The 18,823-nt window shown below is 38.2% G+C and overlaps 1 protein-coding gene across 1 annotated transcript in view; it reads right to left on the minus strand.

The window, feature by feature from the left end:
- Nucleotides 1-18,823, minus strand: part of cachd1 (cache domain containing 1) — a 76,122-nt gene that overhangs the window by 36,724 nt on the left and 20,575 nt on the right. Inside the window, 2 exon segments of the mRNA XM_046848767.1 lie at nucleotides 2,033-2,181; nucleotides 10,966-11,028. Coding sequence (XP_046704723.1) covers nucleotides 2,033-2,181; nucleotides 10,966-11,028 — 212 coding nt within the window.

An 18,823-nucleotide genomic window follows, 5' to 3' on the forward strand; every position in this document is an offset into this window, starting at 1 on the left:
GTGGTCCAAGAGTCTGGGAGTGTTTATGGAAAGCCTTTGAAGTTTTGGGAGCAATGTGCTATCAGACGGCTCAGGCTCCCAGTTCAGGCAATCTTCTCTGGCGCTCTCCCTCGCTCAGCATGCTTTCCCTGAGGTTTTTCTAACATATGGGAATTTAAAAGGTCAGAAGCGATATTTCAGGTTCCAGATCATATTCCAGAGCTACGTTTTTTTTTTCCACTGCAATGCAGAGGTTATGACACACATTAGGGAAGGGAAGCTGCTTCTTAATTGTTCTTTGAAACAAATGTCTCTAAAATTCATGGAATTCTGTGGGCAAAACTTCAGAATCACTCCAAATGTGGGGAAAATAGAGCCACTGCACTAAAAGATGTAGTTCATAGCATTCTTTATAAGCTATTCAAGAATAGAATGTTGATCTAAACTGGAAACTTTTAGTAATCAGTAAATGGTGTAATCTAAAATCGATTTTGCTGATGAACTCTTTTTGCTTGTCAAATATTATTGGCAAAGTACAGTGATGAGAAATACCAGATTGTAGGAGGCCAAGTAGAGACCATTCAGTAATCCAGGGGGGTGTGACAGTATTTGCAGGAAATGGAAACTATACATTCTCTGCTATTTTGTATATTACTTATATGTTAATGGTTGAAAATGTTGGTTGTATTACTGTAATTATGGTTGAAACTTTCACTTTTGCATCCACTGAAGTTCAACACATTTATTTGCTTGTTACGTCTACTTGTGAGATTAAAATGTTCCTAGAACCTAAAATAAACCAAACCCTTTGTTAGCTCCTACAGTAATCCCTTATACATATCCAGGGTTTGTTGTCTCATTTTTACTGTGTACTGTGTACCACTGTGTATAGAAGAAATGACAATAAAAGCCTCTCGACTTGATATTAGATCCTACAGTGGAGCCACATACATATCGTATAGAATTTTAAAAACAAAAGATTGCACAGTGTGAGAGTTGAACTCAGATGTGTAATGGGGAAATGCTTTTACCCAGGCAGCCTCAGTGTACAACCCCTACCTGGTCTCCTTAAAACTCTCAGTAGTGTGAAAAACTTGCAGGAATACACAAAGCAGAGAAGTTGAGTTTCAAGGCCAAGTCATGCTGAATTTTGGTGTGTGTGTGTGTGTGTGTGTGTGTGTGTGTGTGTGTGTGTGTGTTGGGAAGACTGAGAATGTTTCAAACATTGTTTATGGACCTGCTGGTGATTCATGAAAATTATTTACTAGCAAAAGACTATTTGCAATGTCATCAGAGATTATAGTAAGGAAGCAGAGGAAGATCAGTGTGTGTGTGTGTGTGTGTGTGTGTGGTGGGTTGTGCTTGATAAGGAGATGAAAGAAATGGCACGAAAATGACAATGAAAATGTGAAGAAAAAGGTGTGAAAGAAGATAAAGGCAAACACCAGAGAGAGAGAGAGAGAGAGAGAGAGAGAGAGAGAGAGAGAGAGAGAGAGAGAGAGAGAGAGAGAGAAAGAGAGAGAGGCAGCCAGACACCATGAGGATGAGATTTAACAGATAACTGTGGAAACTCTGCAATCTGCTCCCATTGAGATTAGGCTTAAAAGCACAGAGCATCTCGACTCGATTTTAACGGCGCCTCTGTGTTCGAGCTTCCTCTAGAGATAGGATGCTCCTGACATTTAAACATACTGCAGTGTGTGCATCTCAGTTCGCTAGAAGAGATCTGGCTCAGTCTGTCCAATTACCGCTAGGTATCTCTAAACAATTCAACACACACGCCGATAACCATGACTGGAAACAATGTAATCCCATTCAAGCATCTCCAAGAGATTTGCTAAAAAATATATATAATGATGTTGTCTATTTGAGGACTACAAGACCAAAAATAACAAAATGTTCTTAAATGACCATGTTAAATAGCTACAGTATAATTATTTAACCATCAAATAGAAGATCCTTAATGTTTTTTCTTTCAGAAAAATTTATGTTAAACTACAGCAGAACAAAATTTCTAGAAATCCTACAGAATTCATTAAAAAGCTCTACTCACTCCATCATGGAGGGTGGGATGGAGCAGCAGTCCTGAATGTCTGTGAGTGGGGAAGTCAGATGGGCCGTGTACGATGCCTCCACCACCTGCTTGTTCCTGTTCACTACGTCCAGGTAGCGGTTAAACTTCTCCCGTATCTTCTTCGCCAGCTGAAAACACAACAAAACGGACCTAAATGAACATAATGCTTAAAACACAAAAGAAGCGTAAAACTGTATCATCTTCATCATGTGAAAATGGCATAATTTACTGAAGTGCTATTGTGTAAACTGTTTTCTAACTTGGTTACAGTCACATTGGATCTGTTCTGTTTTGTCTGTCTTTTAGATGTAGTGTTTGTTTGCACCGTTTTAATTTAATCAATCGAGCTGATTGCGTGATGGATTTAATTAAAACGATGCAAACAAACACTACGTCTAAAAGCAGCGAATAACAGCAGCAGTAAACGATTATCTTTTGTCACCGTTGTGGTTTTCAGCGAATGCTTATGCATTTGTACACCAATGCATATTTTTTTAGCTTGCTGCATTTCTCAGTTCCATTTGATACTACAACACTTAACTTACCGGTCTTCAAACGGGATTTACTGCCGCTTTACTATACGTTTAAATGGTTGTTTTTAATGTTTGTATATAGAATTTATGTTTATATCCTTTTAATACTATATAAAATTCAATTAATTACATATTCTAGATGCTTATATCGTCACAAATGTACAAAATATCCGTGTATTGTATCCGAGAAGTTTTTTTTAAAACAAAGATCGTCAAAACAATGTTGTATTATTTTATATAGATTTTTTATGCATGGTTGTCAACTTGCCATCTGCAAAATACAATACAATTGTTGATTTACCTTTCATACTCAAATGCTTTGGAAGGGACATTTTTGGAAAAAAAAAAAAAGTAAATATGTATTTTCTGAGTAAAATAAATGAGTAGTGAGCGTGAGGGCATATCAATCCTTTACTGTATGTTTAATGGTCACCTTTGTTTTACAGAGTTTATTGTAGGGGGTTCTGCGCCATTTAATAATAAAGCTTACACATCTTCAGTGTTTAATACAGCACATTGTAAAGGTTATAATGTAACTTTTTTTTAGCAGTGATTTGAAGCAAAACAAATATCTATTTTCAATAAAATCAAGTACAGAGAAACAGCTACATCCCTCACTTTTCTTCTTCTTCTTCTTCTCTCGGCTTCCACAGCGGATCATCCTTCTCCATACCCCCCTGTCCTGTACATCTGCCTCTTTCACACCAACTACCTCACTTTCCTACACATCTCATATCAGCAACAGGTCAGGACAATTAGTTGGTCCTTTTGATCTTTACAGGCATCGCAATGTATACATCTAAATTCAGTTGTTGAGCCTTCTAGTCATTTTTATGTAAAGATCTGACATTTTTGCCTTCTGAAGTAACATTCCAAACAGTTTATTTAAAAAAAAAAGGAAACATGTTTTCAAATCTCTAGAGCCCGACAGGTTTTATTATGGTCAGCAAAGCTTGCCAGCACTTTTATCTTTTCTTATCAAAGCTGTGAAAATTATTTTCTAGCGATTCCTTAAAGTAGATTTTAATGCAGATTTCCAGTCTAGCTTTATTGGATTTAACCTAACTTGATGTTTAGATGTAACAAACTTTTATATATCTTGGATATTACATGGCATATGCTACTCCAAAAACTTCTATCCAGAAAATCACAAGACTGTCGGATATGGTTGGTAGGCATTCCATGAAGTGACAGGAGAGGAAAACAAGCATAGAGTTTTAAACCAATTGGTGTGGCTTGATGGCAATTCAAACCCTTGTTCCTGTGAAGTCTGGATAAAGTCTCAGATTGATTTGTCTACAAATGTCTTCACAATCACTGGCAAAAAAGCAACACGAAAAGCCGATCTGCAGACTTGAAAAGCTTCAACACTTCAATGTTATGGATATTCATTTGAAACTCATAAATAATGTGAGAACCTAAAGTGAAGCAGCACAGACTGCATTCTGAATGACTTGTTTTATTATAGGTGGCGGTGAAGTGAGTGATTAATGCGCTTCCCCAGACTGGGCCTTGATCAAAGAGCGCAAGAGTCAACCTTACAGACTAGAAAGCGGTGCTAATTAAACATGCACTGCAAGTATAACCTCCACTCCCTGCTGCAGATAAATGACTAGAGGGAAGAAAGTGTGCTGCGCAGATGAGCTTTTAGATCAGTGTGAGAACTTGAGCATGACTCTCGTGTGAGGGGTTCCATGCTAAAATAACTGCACGTCTATGAACCCTGGATTATTTACTCAGTACGAAGTTCCCAAAGGGAAATTAAAGAGCTTGAGCAATACTGGCTCGGCATTAAGGGTTCCCCCAGGCGTTCGACATAAATTACACGCGCACCAGCGTTTTCGTTCAACGCTGGCTCATTTAGCAAAGCAGCAATGCTCGTGAACGCTGCTGGGATCCTCACATGCCCAAAAATGACATTAAAACTCAACCACATAACAAATCAGGTGCACACAAATGCCAAGCACAACACAGCCTCACACCTAATAGCTACAACATGACAATTATACCGGCTCATTTTTCACCCAGAAAAAAAGGAAAACATTTTGCCAGAGATCCAGGAGATCCAGGGAATAGAGAAATAGCCCCATGACCCATTGACCGTGCACACCTCAGCCACACAGCTTGGCAAGTAGAGGTAAATTTGGCTCGCCGCTCTACCAAAGATAACATAGGGTGAGGGAAAGGGTCTAAGTCTTCCAAAGAGGTCTTTGTGCGACCTAGTATCAGGAATAACAAAGGAAGATCCAAACTAAGCAAATCCAAACATACACAATGAAAGAAAGTCAAGCGTAACAGACTCAAGAAGTGATGAATGAAGTCAAATCTACACGCAATAACCATTATGACATCAGATAAACTGATTTCCACAGAGGGGGAAAGATTAAACGTGGAACAGAAAAGTGGCATGAGATCACAATGTAACACACACATAAACACATTTTGAACATATAATAATACTAATGAAAAGGGTGGAATTCATTCCTCAAAAATGTGGCAATAATTTTATTACCATGAATGCTCTATGTTAGCAGCGTCCAGTGGTTCATGAGAAATGTACAAGACGTCAGTGCTTTAGGACACTAAACCTGAATGTCACAGGTTACTCACTAGAAAGTTTCAAAGCCAACATTGTCCTTCTCATAAGTATAATACTCTTAACATAAACAAGCAATTTCCTTGAATTATGGCTGTTTTAAGCAATTTTCACCAATTGCGCTTTTTCCTTCAAAGAGGGAAAAACTGGAATAATTGTGAACAGACAGAAATGGTGAATAGCGCTTACTCACTTCTTAAACTATCTTAAGATCTGCTTCGAAGTGAATGATGGGAAAAAATTTATATACAGAAAGCCAAATCTGATATCAGCCTTTACTCCCCGATGGCCAAATCAATAGAGTGTTATGTTCCATGTGCTGGAACAACATTTGCAGGAATCATGATGATGATAATGTGACCAAACAAAAAAATAACTCGCTTTATAAAGTTAGAAGTCACATGATCCATAGAGCAGCTGTTTGATTTTCTATGTTTCAAACTATAAACATCTGGGGAGACAAAAAAAAACAAAAACGGGCATTTACACAAGGCATTGGAGACACTGATGCTTTCATCAACCTGATATATAACTGATACAACAGTGCTGTTAAGTACTCAGTTCTTCACCCGTTTATTGGAATACGTTTATCGTTTATTATTTCATCGTAAAAAATCTTATTCACAAGATTTGCCATTGTGCGAGTGTATTTAGAAAAGAGGAGTTTTTTTTGTCTTATAAGTTAACTTATAACTTTACTAAGAAGAAAATAGAGCCTGTTAGGAGAATGACAGTCATTTACCGTATTTTCCGGACTATAAGCCGCTACTTTTTTCCCACGTTTTGAACCCCGTGGCTTAAACAACGAAGCGGCTAATTTATGAATTTTTCCTGGGTTTTTCCCGGTTTCACAAACTTCAAGCCAAAAAACTGAGCGACATAACATTAGACCAATGAAATTTCCGAACGGAAACGAAAAAAAAAAAACACACCTCACCTGTGTAGATGGTTTAGATACAAGCCGTTATTACGCGTTGTATCAGGGTCAAGGGAGAGCTCGCTAACTCCAGTGCTTTTTTATTTTTCTTGGCAACAGCGTTACGGGTTAATCATCAGAAAATAATAAAGGACATATTCCTCGGTCTTGCACACATGCAGTAATAGTGAAAAAATGCGGAGGCAGGCTATTCTCAAAATGCCACTCTGCTCTTAAAGGAGCCACAACATATTTCACCCGTTACACCGTGTAACAGACACTGTCTTTCGTTAAAGCCTATGTAAAGTTCATACGTTTAAATGTAGACACCTGCGGCTTATTTATGTTCAAAATAAAAATCTTTGTCAAATTCAGTGGGTGCGGCTTATATATAGTCCGGAAATTATGGTACTATTGTCCCATAACATCACATTTCTTTAATATACAAAATAGAAATCAGAAAATGGACTATAAGCAATATTGGTCAGGACCCAAATCTGTAACCTTATAGTGATATACGCTAAAACTTTTGCCCTCCCTCCTAAAACATTTACCACAAAGATTTGCAGAGTTATCTTAAATGCCTTACTGTGCTGTAACATTACAATTTTCTTTCAGGGGGCCCAACAAACCGAAACCTGTTCCACACAACGTGAGCACCATGAAGACACGTTTTGTCAAGGTTGATGTGCACAGAGCCCTGAACTCATCCCCACTGATCACTTTTAGGATTAACTGGAACACAGATTGTACCCCAGACTAGAGACTCCCACGGGACAAGATTTGATGAGTGAATGCGAGTGTGGGAGGTACAATACTCGTGTGTGCGGGTTGTGGGAGAATAAAACAATTTGCGGGACTCCCACAAAATGGTCTTTAAAATATATTTTTTAAATAAATGACTACACACAAATAAACTTATGTATCTATTGCACAAAAGCAACAATGCAACTAAAATAAAATAAAACGATTTACAAGCACAAGGCCAGAAGCGAACTGTGCGGTAGACGGTATTAGACACCGAGGTCTGAATGTCTGAAGCTCAAGACAGAGGAGTGCTATTATTCATTATTAAAGAAAGGAACATACAACACGACAAAACCTTGGGGGGGGATATCGTTTCAGCTGATGTTCTATGTTCTGATAGGGTCCGTGTTCATATCCATGTTCATCACTTACACAAAAAGTCTAAAATAAAATAAACGATAATTTTCAGTTTCTTTTTCATTCATATTCAAAAGGGAATTTAAACATTTTACCTGCGGGTTTTGTTCGGGCGGGAAAAAATATTTTTGAGGGAGCAGGACAGAACCTTTCGGGAGCGGGACTAAAGAATTCGTCCCATGCAGGACTCTATCTCAGACCTCCACCTGGGGTACATTAGTACCTGATCTCTCCAATGCTTTTGTGACTAAATGATCACATATCCCCACAACCACCCTCTGAAATATATTGGAAAGTCTTCCCAGGATAGTGAAATAGGATGTTTAACAAACACATTTGGGTGTGATAATGAGGTACACAAACCTTTGGCCATATAGTGTGTGAATGTGTCTGTTGCTATTTTGCACAGTTTTCATCAAAAGCCAATTCACAATTTACAAATCACTCTGAAGTAAAGATGTACATCCACTCAAACACTGGGAACTAGACATGAACATTTTTATGAACCCGGTTAATAAAAAACCAGATATAAATATAACATATCCATACAGTGAAGTGTAAGCATTATATATATATATATATATATATATATATATATATATATATATATATATATATATATATATATATATATATAAAAGATTTTACAGATGTTACCATTTATGATCATTTGCATGATTGGTGAGAAAAATGTAGCTGAATAAAGCATGCACTTAAAACATCCGCTATAATCCCAGGTGCTTTGGGTCTGCGTCACTTCAGCATGCCAAATGCTTTATCGTTTACTACTAAAGCTCAGACATTAGTGCACTGGTAGTAATTGAGGTGCCAGAACTCTCACAGTGCAAACAGACAGCTTAATCTCTCACTAACAGACAGTAAACAGCTGCAGGAGTGACACGGTATCACAGGAACAAGGCACTCACAAGGGGATTTTCTTGGCAAGGCAACCTGAGCAAAAAAATAAAAACTACACCCCAATCCTAGTATATTCAAGCTCCGGGCTGAGTGGAATGTTATGCAGAGAATTTACATATACATGCAAACACACACACACACACACACACACACACAAACACACCCCGATGGGCAGGCTCACTGAGAAGGAGAGAGGTACAGAGACAAACAGGCCGTTGCAAACAGAGGCCCGCAAACAGTGACTCAGGCACAGGTACACAGAAACACCACAAACGCAGATAAACACGCTCAGGCACACAGTGAGACGCAGAAACACCCTGAAACACAGTAACACAAGGGCACACAGCCACATAGAGACACATTGTGACACACAAGCACAGAAACACACAGTGACACAGAGGTACATAGAGATATACTGTAACACACAGTGACACACATGCACAGAGATACACAGTGACACACAGTGACACACATGCACAGAGCTACACTGTAACACAGTGACACACAGACATACAGGTGCACAGAGACACACAGAGGCACACAGACACAGGCAAAAACACAGTCACACAGGGACCGAGTTCTACTTTATATACAGGTGTACATATGCTTGTACTTATGGGTTTGGTAGCCACCCAAAAAACATTTATTTCTGTATTTATTTGCTATTATTTTAGTATTTGTCAGTGGTGAGCCATGCATTCGGTACCTGGGCCTTCAGTGGGGACTTACCAGACTTAATCCTCCTCTTAATAACACAACTATCACGTCGCGATTATAGAAACCATCAATACTGTATAAAAACGCAATATAACAGCAGGTGACATTACAGAGAGAGAGAGAGAAGCATTTCACATATGGCTGAATACCATTTTTACTAAAGCAAGAAACCCAGTTAAGACAACTCCAAACCTCTACACTACCATTGAAACTGTCCCACCTACATCATCTGGAGCAGTTCAGAATCAATATTTGTCTAATAACATAACAAAAACATTAAAATGTCAATAAAATCTAACCTACTCACCAGAGATGCAGACTCATAATTTGCACCACTCCTTAAAGGCTGTAATCCAGTGGTACCGCTCGTATTCACTGTTCTAAAAGTGGTGAACAAACCCTTTCCCGGGCTGAGACAAGCTATCTAGCTTCGGGGTTGACCGACCTCCTCACGATGTTTAGCTTTTCTTGAAAATGGATTTTTAAGTATGTTTGAGACCAAATCAATTTCTCTTTCTCCGTAGGCATAAAAAGTCTAACTCTGATGTATTAATATGTGCAGATCGCTACACGGGTGTTTTGCCAGTCGAACTCGGCTGTAACAGTTTCCCTCTGACCAACCAATCAGAGGATGGAAAAATGCTGACGCTACTCTGGGACAGCTAGCTTCCCTGTGAGGGGAATATGAAATCTGATTGGCTAAAAAAACAGAGCTATTTATTAAGGAGATGATGATAAAAACGCCAGCAGTACAGACTTTGCAAGCTCTGGGCAGATTAGATTGACATGGCAGCACATAGAGGCTGAAATCTGATTGGACAAAAAAAATCCCACGTACACATACTGGAAGCAGTGCAGACAAGAGAAACGCTATGAAATGAAGAGAATAAACTGTTGGGAATAAATGAGTACAATTTCATGGAACAAATATTAGAATTTAGGTTGTAAATGTAGATCAGTGCTTCTGATAGTGTTTAGGTCAGCAGAGAAAGCCTTGCTGGCTCTGACTGCCCACCTCTGGTATTTGCTTTATCTTTGGTCAAGAAGAGCCCATTCATCCATGTAACCTTCTGTTAATGAGTCACTAAACACTTTTTGAACTTTTCACCTTTTTTCCTGTACAACCATCAATCACAAATCTAAATCAGGCTAAATTCGATAATAATCAATAATGAAATTCGTTGTCAATAAATGCCATTATTGTTTAGTTGGGCTGTTTAAGTTACGAATTAGCATGAGGGCAAGATAACACAGCCGCTTGCGAAATGGCGGAGAATAAAGAGTCAACTGGCAGCGGGAAAAAGTGTACGGTAAGCAAAAACTGTATAATCCTCATCATGTGAAAATGGAATCGTTTAAAAAGTGCTATTGTGTAAACTGTTTGTCTGCTAACTTCGGGACAGTCGCACTGATCTGTTCGGTTGTGACTTGTCACCTCGCTCGCGATATAATGATGGATTGAATTAAAGTTGAATTTAAGATTAAACAAACACTGAATCTAAAAGCAACAAATAACAGCAGCAGTGAACGATACAATTTTTAATAACTGTTGTGGTTTTCAATTTTGAATGCTTATGCATTTGAACACCAATGCATATTTTTTCTGTTAGCTTGCTGAATTTCCCCGTTCCATTCTCTTTTTATAGTATGTGTCTACTACAACAGTTAACTTGTCTGTTTTCAAACGTGATTTACTGCTTTACTATATGTTCAAATGCTTGTTTTCAATGTTTGAATAATTAATTTACACACTGTATATCATTTAATTATTACACAACATTAAATGAATTTTATATTTTAGATGCTTATATCTTCACAACTGAACAAAATGTCTGTGCATTTTTTTTTTTACAAAAGATTTTTTTCAAAATAATGTTGTATTATATTTTATAGAATTTTTTTTTTAGCTTCACACTGCTGCAGTAGTTTCAGCATACGCACAAACACAAAGTCGGCTTCAAAGCAAACCAGACAGCTACTATCGAATTTTAATTGGCATCCTTTGCCCTTACAGACTAAACACACACACACACACACACACACACAGAGACAGAGAAAATTTACTCACCTGCTGCACCTCAGTCTCGCCGTTTGAAGTTTTCTCAGTGTACACAAAGGAGTTGAAAATTCTCTGTGGGGGCGAGAGAAAGAGATAAAGGCACGGTGAGATGTGCTGCCAGTAAAACTGAATAATAGGACCGTTTATTGAACTATAACTAACTAGAATGAAATGTGAATGATTATTTTCTGCCAACTGGGACAATGATCAACAGACAGAGCACAGAATTCAGCTTAAATTCTCTCACCAGATAAGACACACTGCAGGTCATCCTAAAATATACTGTGTCACTGATCCAAACATGACTTCCAGCCAAGCCATTAAACCATAAAACTTCTCAATGGATAGATAATTAGACAGGCAGACAACTTTATTCATCCCAGAGGGAAATTGAAGTATTACCGCAGCAAAGAGAGTAAAAAGTAAAAAGGTATATAAAAGTTATTTACATAATAACTGAAAAAATAAAGAGATAGCAAGTCCTCTATATAAATATGAAAACCCACTTCTCTCGGCTGCTCCCGTTAAGGGTCACCACAGTGTATCATCCATCTTCATACCCCACCCTGTCCTCTATCAAATCAAACACCTGCATGTCTTCCCTCACCACATCTATCTCTCTCTTCTCCTCCAGCCTGGAAGCAAACCATCTCAATCAAGCCTCTCTCATATTGTCTCCAAAACATCCTACCTGCACTGTCCCTCTAATAAACTCAATTCTAATCCTGTCCATCCTCATCCACCTTCAGCTCCACCTCCTGTCTGTTTCTCAATATATAACTATGAAGACATGCAGAATATAAAGAGTGATTCATCTGTGCATCAGCATAAAAGTTATCGATGTGAAAAAAAAAAAAAGGTGTGCATAGGATACAAGTTTGGATTTTTTCTATCGTGATTAATTGTTTTTTTTGCATATTTGCATCAGTAAAAACTGATTTATTTATATCTAATTATTAGTAGATATAGATTAGAAGTAGATTGTTAGTAGACACTTTTTTGTGAATATTTTATATATACACCTTGATTTCTCCTCGCTAAGCTGTTTCTCAAGCGCATTTTTTCAGCATCATTGCTGCTTCTTGAATATGACAGATCACAACACTACAGAGACCAATGTATTTTCTGAGTCAAACCAAATATAGATTAACCTGGCAGAGGTAGAGCTGCATCTTCCTGGATGCAGAACAGGAAAAATGTCTGTTTTTTAACTGATTTCTTTGCACTGCAAAAGCCTGTTTGCAAAAAAGCAATGCATTTAGAAGGCATAAGTACATTTACTTTATTTCCTTGGTTGTGGTCCAAACCAAAGAAATAAAAACTATCCGTAACATATTGATTTACAGCATCATATTTTTTCTGTTGCATCTTATTGCATTGTGTTGAATCAAACCAGCCTCAGTTATGGAGAAGCACATCCCTAAAAAAGAGGAAGTAATAGAGCTGAGGGTGTGATGTGGTAATTCAGTGGGGTACGTTGCAGACGTGAGGTAAATTAAAGTGATCGTACAGTGCAAATATAGTCTAACATTGTAACCAGTGTAACCGCAGAAAAATAAATAGCATCAAAGTTGCAGTCTGTCAGCATTACTATTAGGAGAATAGTCTTTAGCGCTCCTACATATAATCTCCACACAGAAGGCTGTTACTGTATCAAGTAACCACATAAATCCTTTTTCACACACAGTTTAATTCACTGGAATATAATTTGGAATGAAACTCACAGTTTAGTGGAAGAAGTGTAAATAACAAATCCAACTTAATCACTAAATAAGGCACAAAGAACACAGGCAATGAGGCACACAGCTCCCTTTATTTATTTGCTCAAATTTGTCATAATCTCTGGAATTCTCAAACTTTACTTTCCCTCATACACCTCTCAGTGAAGGAAGGAGGAAAAGAAGAAGACCAAGGAGGAGGTTTATGGATATGGTGAAGGAAGACATGCAGGTAGTTGGTGTGAAAGAGGCAGATGTAGAGGACAGGGGGGTATGGAGAGGGATGATCCGCTATGGCGACCCCTAATGGGAGCAGCCGAAAGAAGATATCAGGAAAAATTTAAACAGGTGTTATTATGATAAAATTGATAAAATTGCTTAATGTGTGTTTCTTTATGTGCCGAACTGAACATTTTCTTGAAAAGCTTAACTGCATGCTTGAGAACATTTTATAAAACTTCACTGAATATACTATACCTTGCAAAATGTCAAACGAGCTCAAATACTGTAGTACTCTTCAACAAACCGAGGTGGTCTATCTCACAAGCACAGTTAGCAGCCATAAACTTAATCCAACACTGTACCAGTTAGAATTATATCATGCTTAAGCCCGACAGCAGGTGCTTCACTCGGAGGTCTTGCGCTCTGTCAATGCTCAACACTTGTCCTGCAGATCCACTCGTATTCAAAATGCGTAAACAAGAGCAACGAGCTAGGCAGCTGCATTTATATTGCACTCTTAATATAACCATGATAATCCTTAAGTACAACATTGTGTAGCAACGACGATAAGACAAGAACAAACGTTAACACTGAGCTTAACAGGCAGGGTGTTCACATGAGTCTGAAGTGCAAGCAAAGTTTCAAATGTTTTGGTTGTATAAAAATTCCTTGCTGCAACTGAAATGACTAAATATTCATGCTTGAACAAGTAATGATTTGATTATGACTAAAGCCCTATTCGAATTGGATTCGTTTTCACATGGTGTCCTATTGTACAGGTGACACTTGTAAGCTTCATTTTAAATTGTTGCTGGGACTTTGGTTTGCCCTAAAATGTAAAAAAGAAAAAGGATGAATCGCGTTAGGTTGCGCCACAGTGGCAAAATTTGCCAGAATACACTGGTCTAAGAGATCACAGGTACATTATATCAGCAAAAGTTTGTAGACACCTGACCATATTTCCTTTTTTTAAATCCCATTTGACATTTAGTCCCTAAAGTTTCACTAGATTTTGGAGTGTGCTTGTAGAGATTCTGTGTTCACTGAGTCACAGGGGTGTTAGTGAAGTCAGTTCCTGGTGTAGGTTGAGGAGGCCTGGGTGCAGTCAGCGTTCACATTCATCATAACAGGGTTCAGTAGGGTTGATGCCAGTCAAGATCCATTCCTGCTCATGTAAAGTATATTTTCATAGCACTGGCTTTGTGCACATGCTGGAACAGGTTTGAGTCTCCTAGTACGTCATGTAAAGAGAAAATTTAAATGGTACCATATTTAAAGACATCTTATAGAATTGTGTGCCTCCAACTTAGTAATAACAGTTTGGGAAAGAACCACATATGGCTGGAAAATTCAGGTGACCCAATATGTATTTTGTACTTTTTCTTTTATACCTAATACAGTATTTTTACATTATTCATTATCATCATTACTCTTTTTTTTTTTTTTTAAAGCCCTGACGGTTTGTTAGCAAAACTAAATAATGTGATGCATACAATGCTTTCCAATATCAAGTTATCCAAGATAAATAAATTGGAAAAAGCTTATAAAACAGAAAAATTATGCAAAAATGGTCTATACAAAATAACCTGTTTTCATGACTGCTTTTCAAGAATTCTTTGAAATAAACCAACTATAGGCTGGAAGAGACAATGAAAAGAATGTAAATGAAAAGTAGCACAACACCCAGAAAGTGAAATTTTACGAGGGAAATTTACGAGAGAATACAGACACAATACACACAGTGGGATGTTACAGTGGGAAACGCATTAAGATCAATCAAATTAGTAAACCAAGAAAAACTATTATTTAAATCTCCATCGAAATATCATCCCACTTTAATCTTCCTGAATAGACTTTAGTTATAAACACGACAGATTATTTTGTGAATCTGTATTATAAGAAAAATAATCTGACATCTGCATGCCATAGACTTAAAAGCCTGCGCACTAAATAAAAGTGAGAATGAATAAAAAAATAATAAATCACACAGTTTTCACAACCTGGTGTGCAACAGTAAAAGGAAAAGCACCAGCAGTGTTGTGAACACTTGGTTCCTACTCTGGAGGGTTGGTTTATCTAAAGCCCTCTGATGGCTTTCACAGCTATGGCGACGCCAGGGAGGAATTTCACAGCTTGAAATCCGAGAGCCTAAACTAGAGATGGCGAACTGCTGCGTAAAAGGTCCTTGAACCTTTGGAAGAGCACGTACGCAAAGCAAAACTTCGAAATGATCGTAGCGACACGCGACATTACTGTAATACAAGCCAGCTGTTGCACAAGGTTACAATATCGCACCAGCCTACTCAGCACATTTTCAGAATACAGGCTAATGTGCAACCTCATCTTGCATTCAAGATTTAAACCTACAGTAATACAACACAATTTTTTACTGAATATAAAACATGGGGAAAAAATACCAAAAGAGCAAAACACCTCCTTAGTCACTGCCTGGTCAGGGTCACCGTGGTATAAATTAGACTGCTAGTTTGTTCAGCTTTAGATAAAATTTTTAGCAGAGACCAATTATGACCTGATCTTGAGGAATTCACATACCATGATAACAACCCTGGTATTTCTCTGGGGTTTCATCTAGTTCAGGCCACACCCACTTTTTTTGGCTTAAATAAAAATATGGACACATTTGGAGGGATAAATAGATAAAGAGAATGGTATAGTGATCCTGCAATTCTGGAAAGTAAACCACACACTGTAGCTGCATCCGTGTGGGGAGAAGGTGTCCTGAGAGATTATAATCTCATTAACCTAAAGGTTAATCTGAACTGCAGTTTAATAGACTCCTAAAACGGGTAAAGCTTATTGTGCCCTTTATATAGGCTTGCTGACTGAGGCTCAGGGAGATCCAATCGAACAAAGCCAGGACTTAATAAGCCAATATGTTCACCACTGCTCTCAGCTCCTAGTGCACTTTACTCTATTCATCTCAAATAAATTAATATGTACACCATCTTAGCTAAGTATTATTTTTTTTAGTTGCCTGCTTTTTGGTCAACAAGTGTCTGATCTAAAACCGAGAGAAGCATTCAGAGCACTCAGAAGGAGAATAAACCTGTTAGTAAGTCATGCGTCTTTAAAGGCACAAACCTATTCAGCTAATCCTCTTTAAAATTGGAATTACACCTTTGAGAGAAAGCATGAAAGGTGCTCTAAAGGTGCTCTAATCCACTCATACACCCTGTATGATGACCAGTAGACTGAGCGCATGATTCCACACCAAGTTGGGATCACAAACTGACTTAAAATCTCTCTCACTTAAAATCGGAATGCTAACACTTCACTTCAGATCACACTTTCAGTCTGTTGCTCGTCTGTGGTCAGGATTTGCCAGTTCTAACATGAGATGGTAGACCAGTAGCGCTGACCATGACAGTACAGAAGGTTGTGAAAAAAGGATTGTCCATATACAAATAAAAAATGTCCAGCTTCAAGAATTTCTCTTAAAAGAAGATTCTGACAATTCCACATATTGAGGTAGTGAATGAATGAAGGGTGGAAGGAATGAAGACATTTGTTAAAGTATGATAAAATGAGTAGAACAGTTAAGATCATATCATTAGATTAAATAATAAATGTAAAACACACAACACATATAAAAAAAATACAGCTTTTTTGTATTTGAGTTTCATATGAAATGAATGAACTTAATAATAGCTAGATAAAGTCTGCCATCCATCATGTCTGTTCATCTCAGTGTTCTCGTTCAGTGACAAAGATTAAAGAAAAAGGCAGAGCGACAGAGAGGGAGGGGCAGGGAGGAAGAAAAAGAAGGAAAGAAATTAATGGCAAGAAAGGGCTTAAGAAAAGAGATATAAACTCAGGAAAGTATGGACTATATAGACAAAAGTGTGACAATCTGACTTTTACAACATGTGATTCTTTTTCTAACTCAAAGGTTATACACTTGTATAGGGTGTCATTGAATGTGGTAGTTTTTCCTGAACAGGAAGACCCAAACAAAAGTGAGCTCTATATGTGACCTGCTATAGAGCTCAGGCCTCAACCCTATAAACACCTATGTGACAAATTGGAACACTGACTCCTCCCTGTGACCTCCTCACCCTACATCAGTACCTGAACTTTACTAAAACCCTTGTGAATGGATGAGCACAAATCTCCACAAACATACTCCAAAATCTAGTGGAACATCTTCACAGAACACTGGAGATTATTATAACAGGAAATGTGAACTAAATGTGGAATGGGACATTTAAAAAGCACTCATAAAACTTATGGTCATTCACAAACTTTTGTCCATATAGTCTAAATAGTATTTATGAATTTTTCTAATTATTGAAATGAATTGATTAAGTATAAAAACCTGTCTAAGCCTGGGTGGCTGAAGCTGTATATTTCCTTAATAGTAATCCAACTGACTGCTGTAGCTGTGATGGAGAAACTGGGTTAAAAAAAAAAGAAGATGAAAGGCCAGAGAACAGAAGGCACGAGTGTGTGCTGATGTGAAGCTTCCTGCTGCTGCTACCTTCATCCTCCTCCTCTCGCACCTTACTGCCAGCTCATGCTCCTAGCAGCCATGGGCTCATTGCACTACAAAGGCCACTGGCTTACAATGAGTCCCTATGCCTCCGCTCTGATGCCAGATTTTATTTTTTTGCCACCAATATACACACACACAAATACATACAACATAAACAAACACACACACAGGCTTTCTTTTTCTTCTGTGGTTCCCAAAACACAACAGGGGGAAAAAAATGCAGAAATTCCTGCATCTGGATATTTGGCTATCCAAAAAACTGATGTGTTTCAAACATGATACATGGACTCAAACCTCAGCTGCTATGTTGTAGCATACATAAAAGTAAATTCATCAGGGATAACAAGGCAGATGTCTGCAAGCATTTACGCAACGGCTAGTTATTCAAATGAATTGTTTATACAAGTGTGACAGAAACCATCCCTTTACAAATATTAGTAACTGTTTGCTAGGCGAAGCATCAATTGCAATGCTCCATCTGGAAAGCTCCACCTCACTGGCCTTTAATTTGCTTTGTATGACCTGCTTTGCACCAGGAAGCAAAACTATGGCCCTCACCGTTGGGGATTTACCTACTAAAGCTGAGGTTCTTCACACAACAGCTGCAGAAATTCCACAAATAGGCCATAAAGAGCATGTATATCGTTTGTACACATCTCTGGCCACAAGCTTCTGAATCTTAAAAGGTGCAATTGGACTGCCTCCCTTTTCTACACACATTTCCAAATACCAGTTTACAGAAGAGAAAACCATTTTGAACACAGGAACAAAGTGGAAAAAAGAATATCTACAGAATCCTATATTTAACATTTGGTTTTAACTTGTAAGACCTCAGACAAAGCCTAAATCCTGTTATTGAGCACACTGGACACAAAACTCCTTGAAATTCTCAGGTGGTGGCTTAAAAAAATAAAAAAATAAAAGAGAGCGATTTGTTTCCCATACAATAGAAACAAAATGCCATTTTAACTTGGTAAAAAAGTGACCGTTTCCATGGAACCTCATAAGCAGTAAAATGAAGAGTTAAGGCCCTGAACTCCTGAGCACTTTAGAAGAGCTGATTATGCTGTCTGAGGGAAAAGTACAACGTTACACTATGTCAATAAGAAGGAAATACATGAGCATGTGTGAATGATTTAACTAAGTGTGAGTCAGAATATGTGCCATCGGTTGTTGCAGGTTGACCGTGTGTGTGTGTGTGTGTGTGTGTCCTGCGTCTGCTCTTCCACGCTGAGAGTGAACGAGTGTGAGCGGAGGGCCGACAGTACCCGGGCGCTCTGCAATAACAAAACCTCTTTGTAAAAACAGTGAGGGCCCCGCTGAGAGACTGGGTCACTGAGCGGAATCTGGAGCAGATCTGCAGCTCACGGCCGGCCTGTTTTCTTTCAGTCCTGCAGACAGGATATAATGGTTT

The sequence above is a fragment of the Silurus meridionalis genome, chromosome 1 (assembly GCF_014805685.1).
Source record: "Silurus meridionalis isolate SWU-2019-XX chromosome 1, ASM1480568v1, whole genome shotgun sequence".
Classification (NCBI taxonomy): Eukaryota; Metazoa; Chordata; class Actinopteri; order Siluriformes; family Siluridae; genus Silurus; species Silurus meridionalis.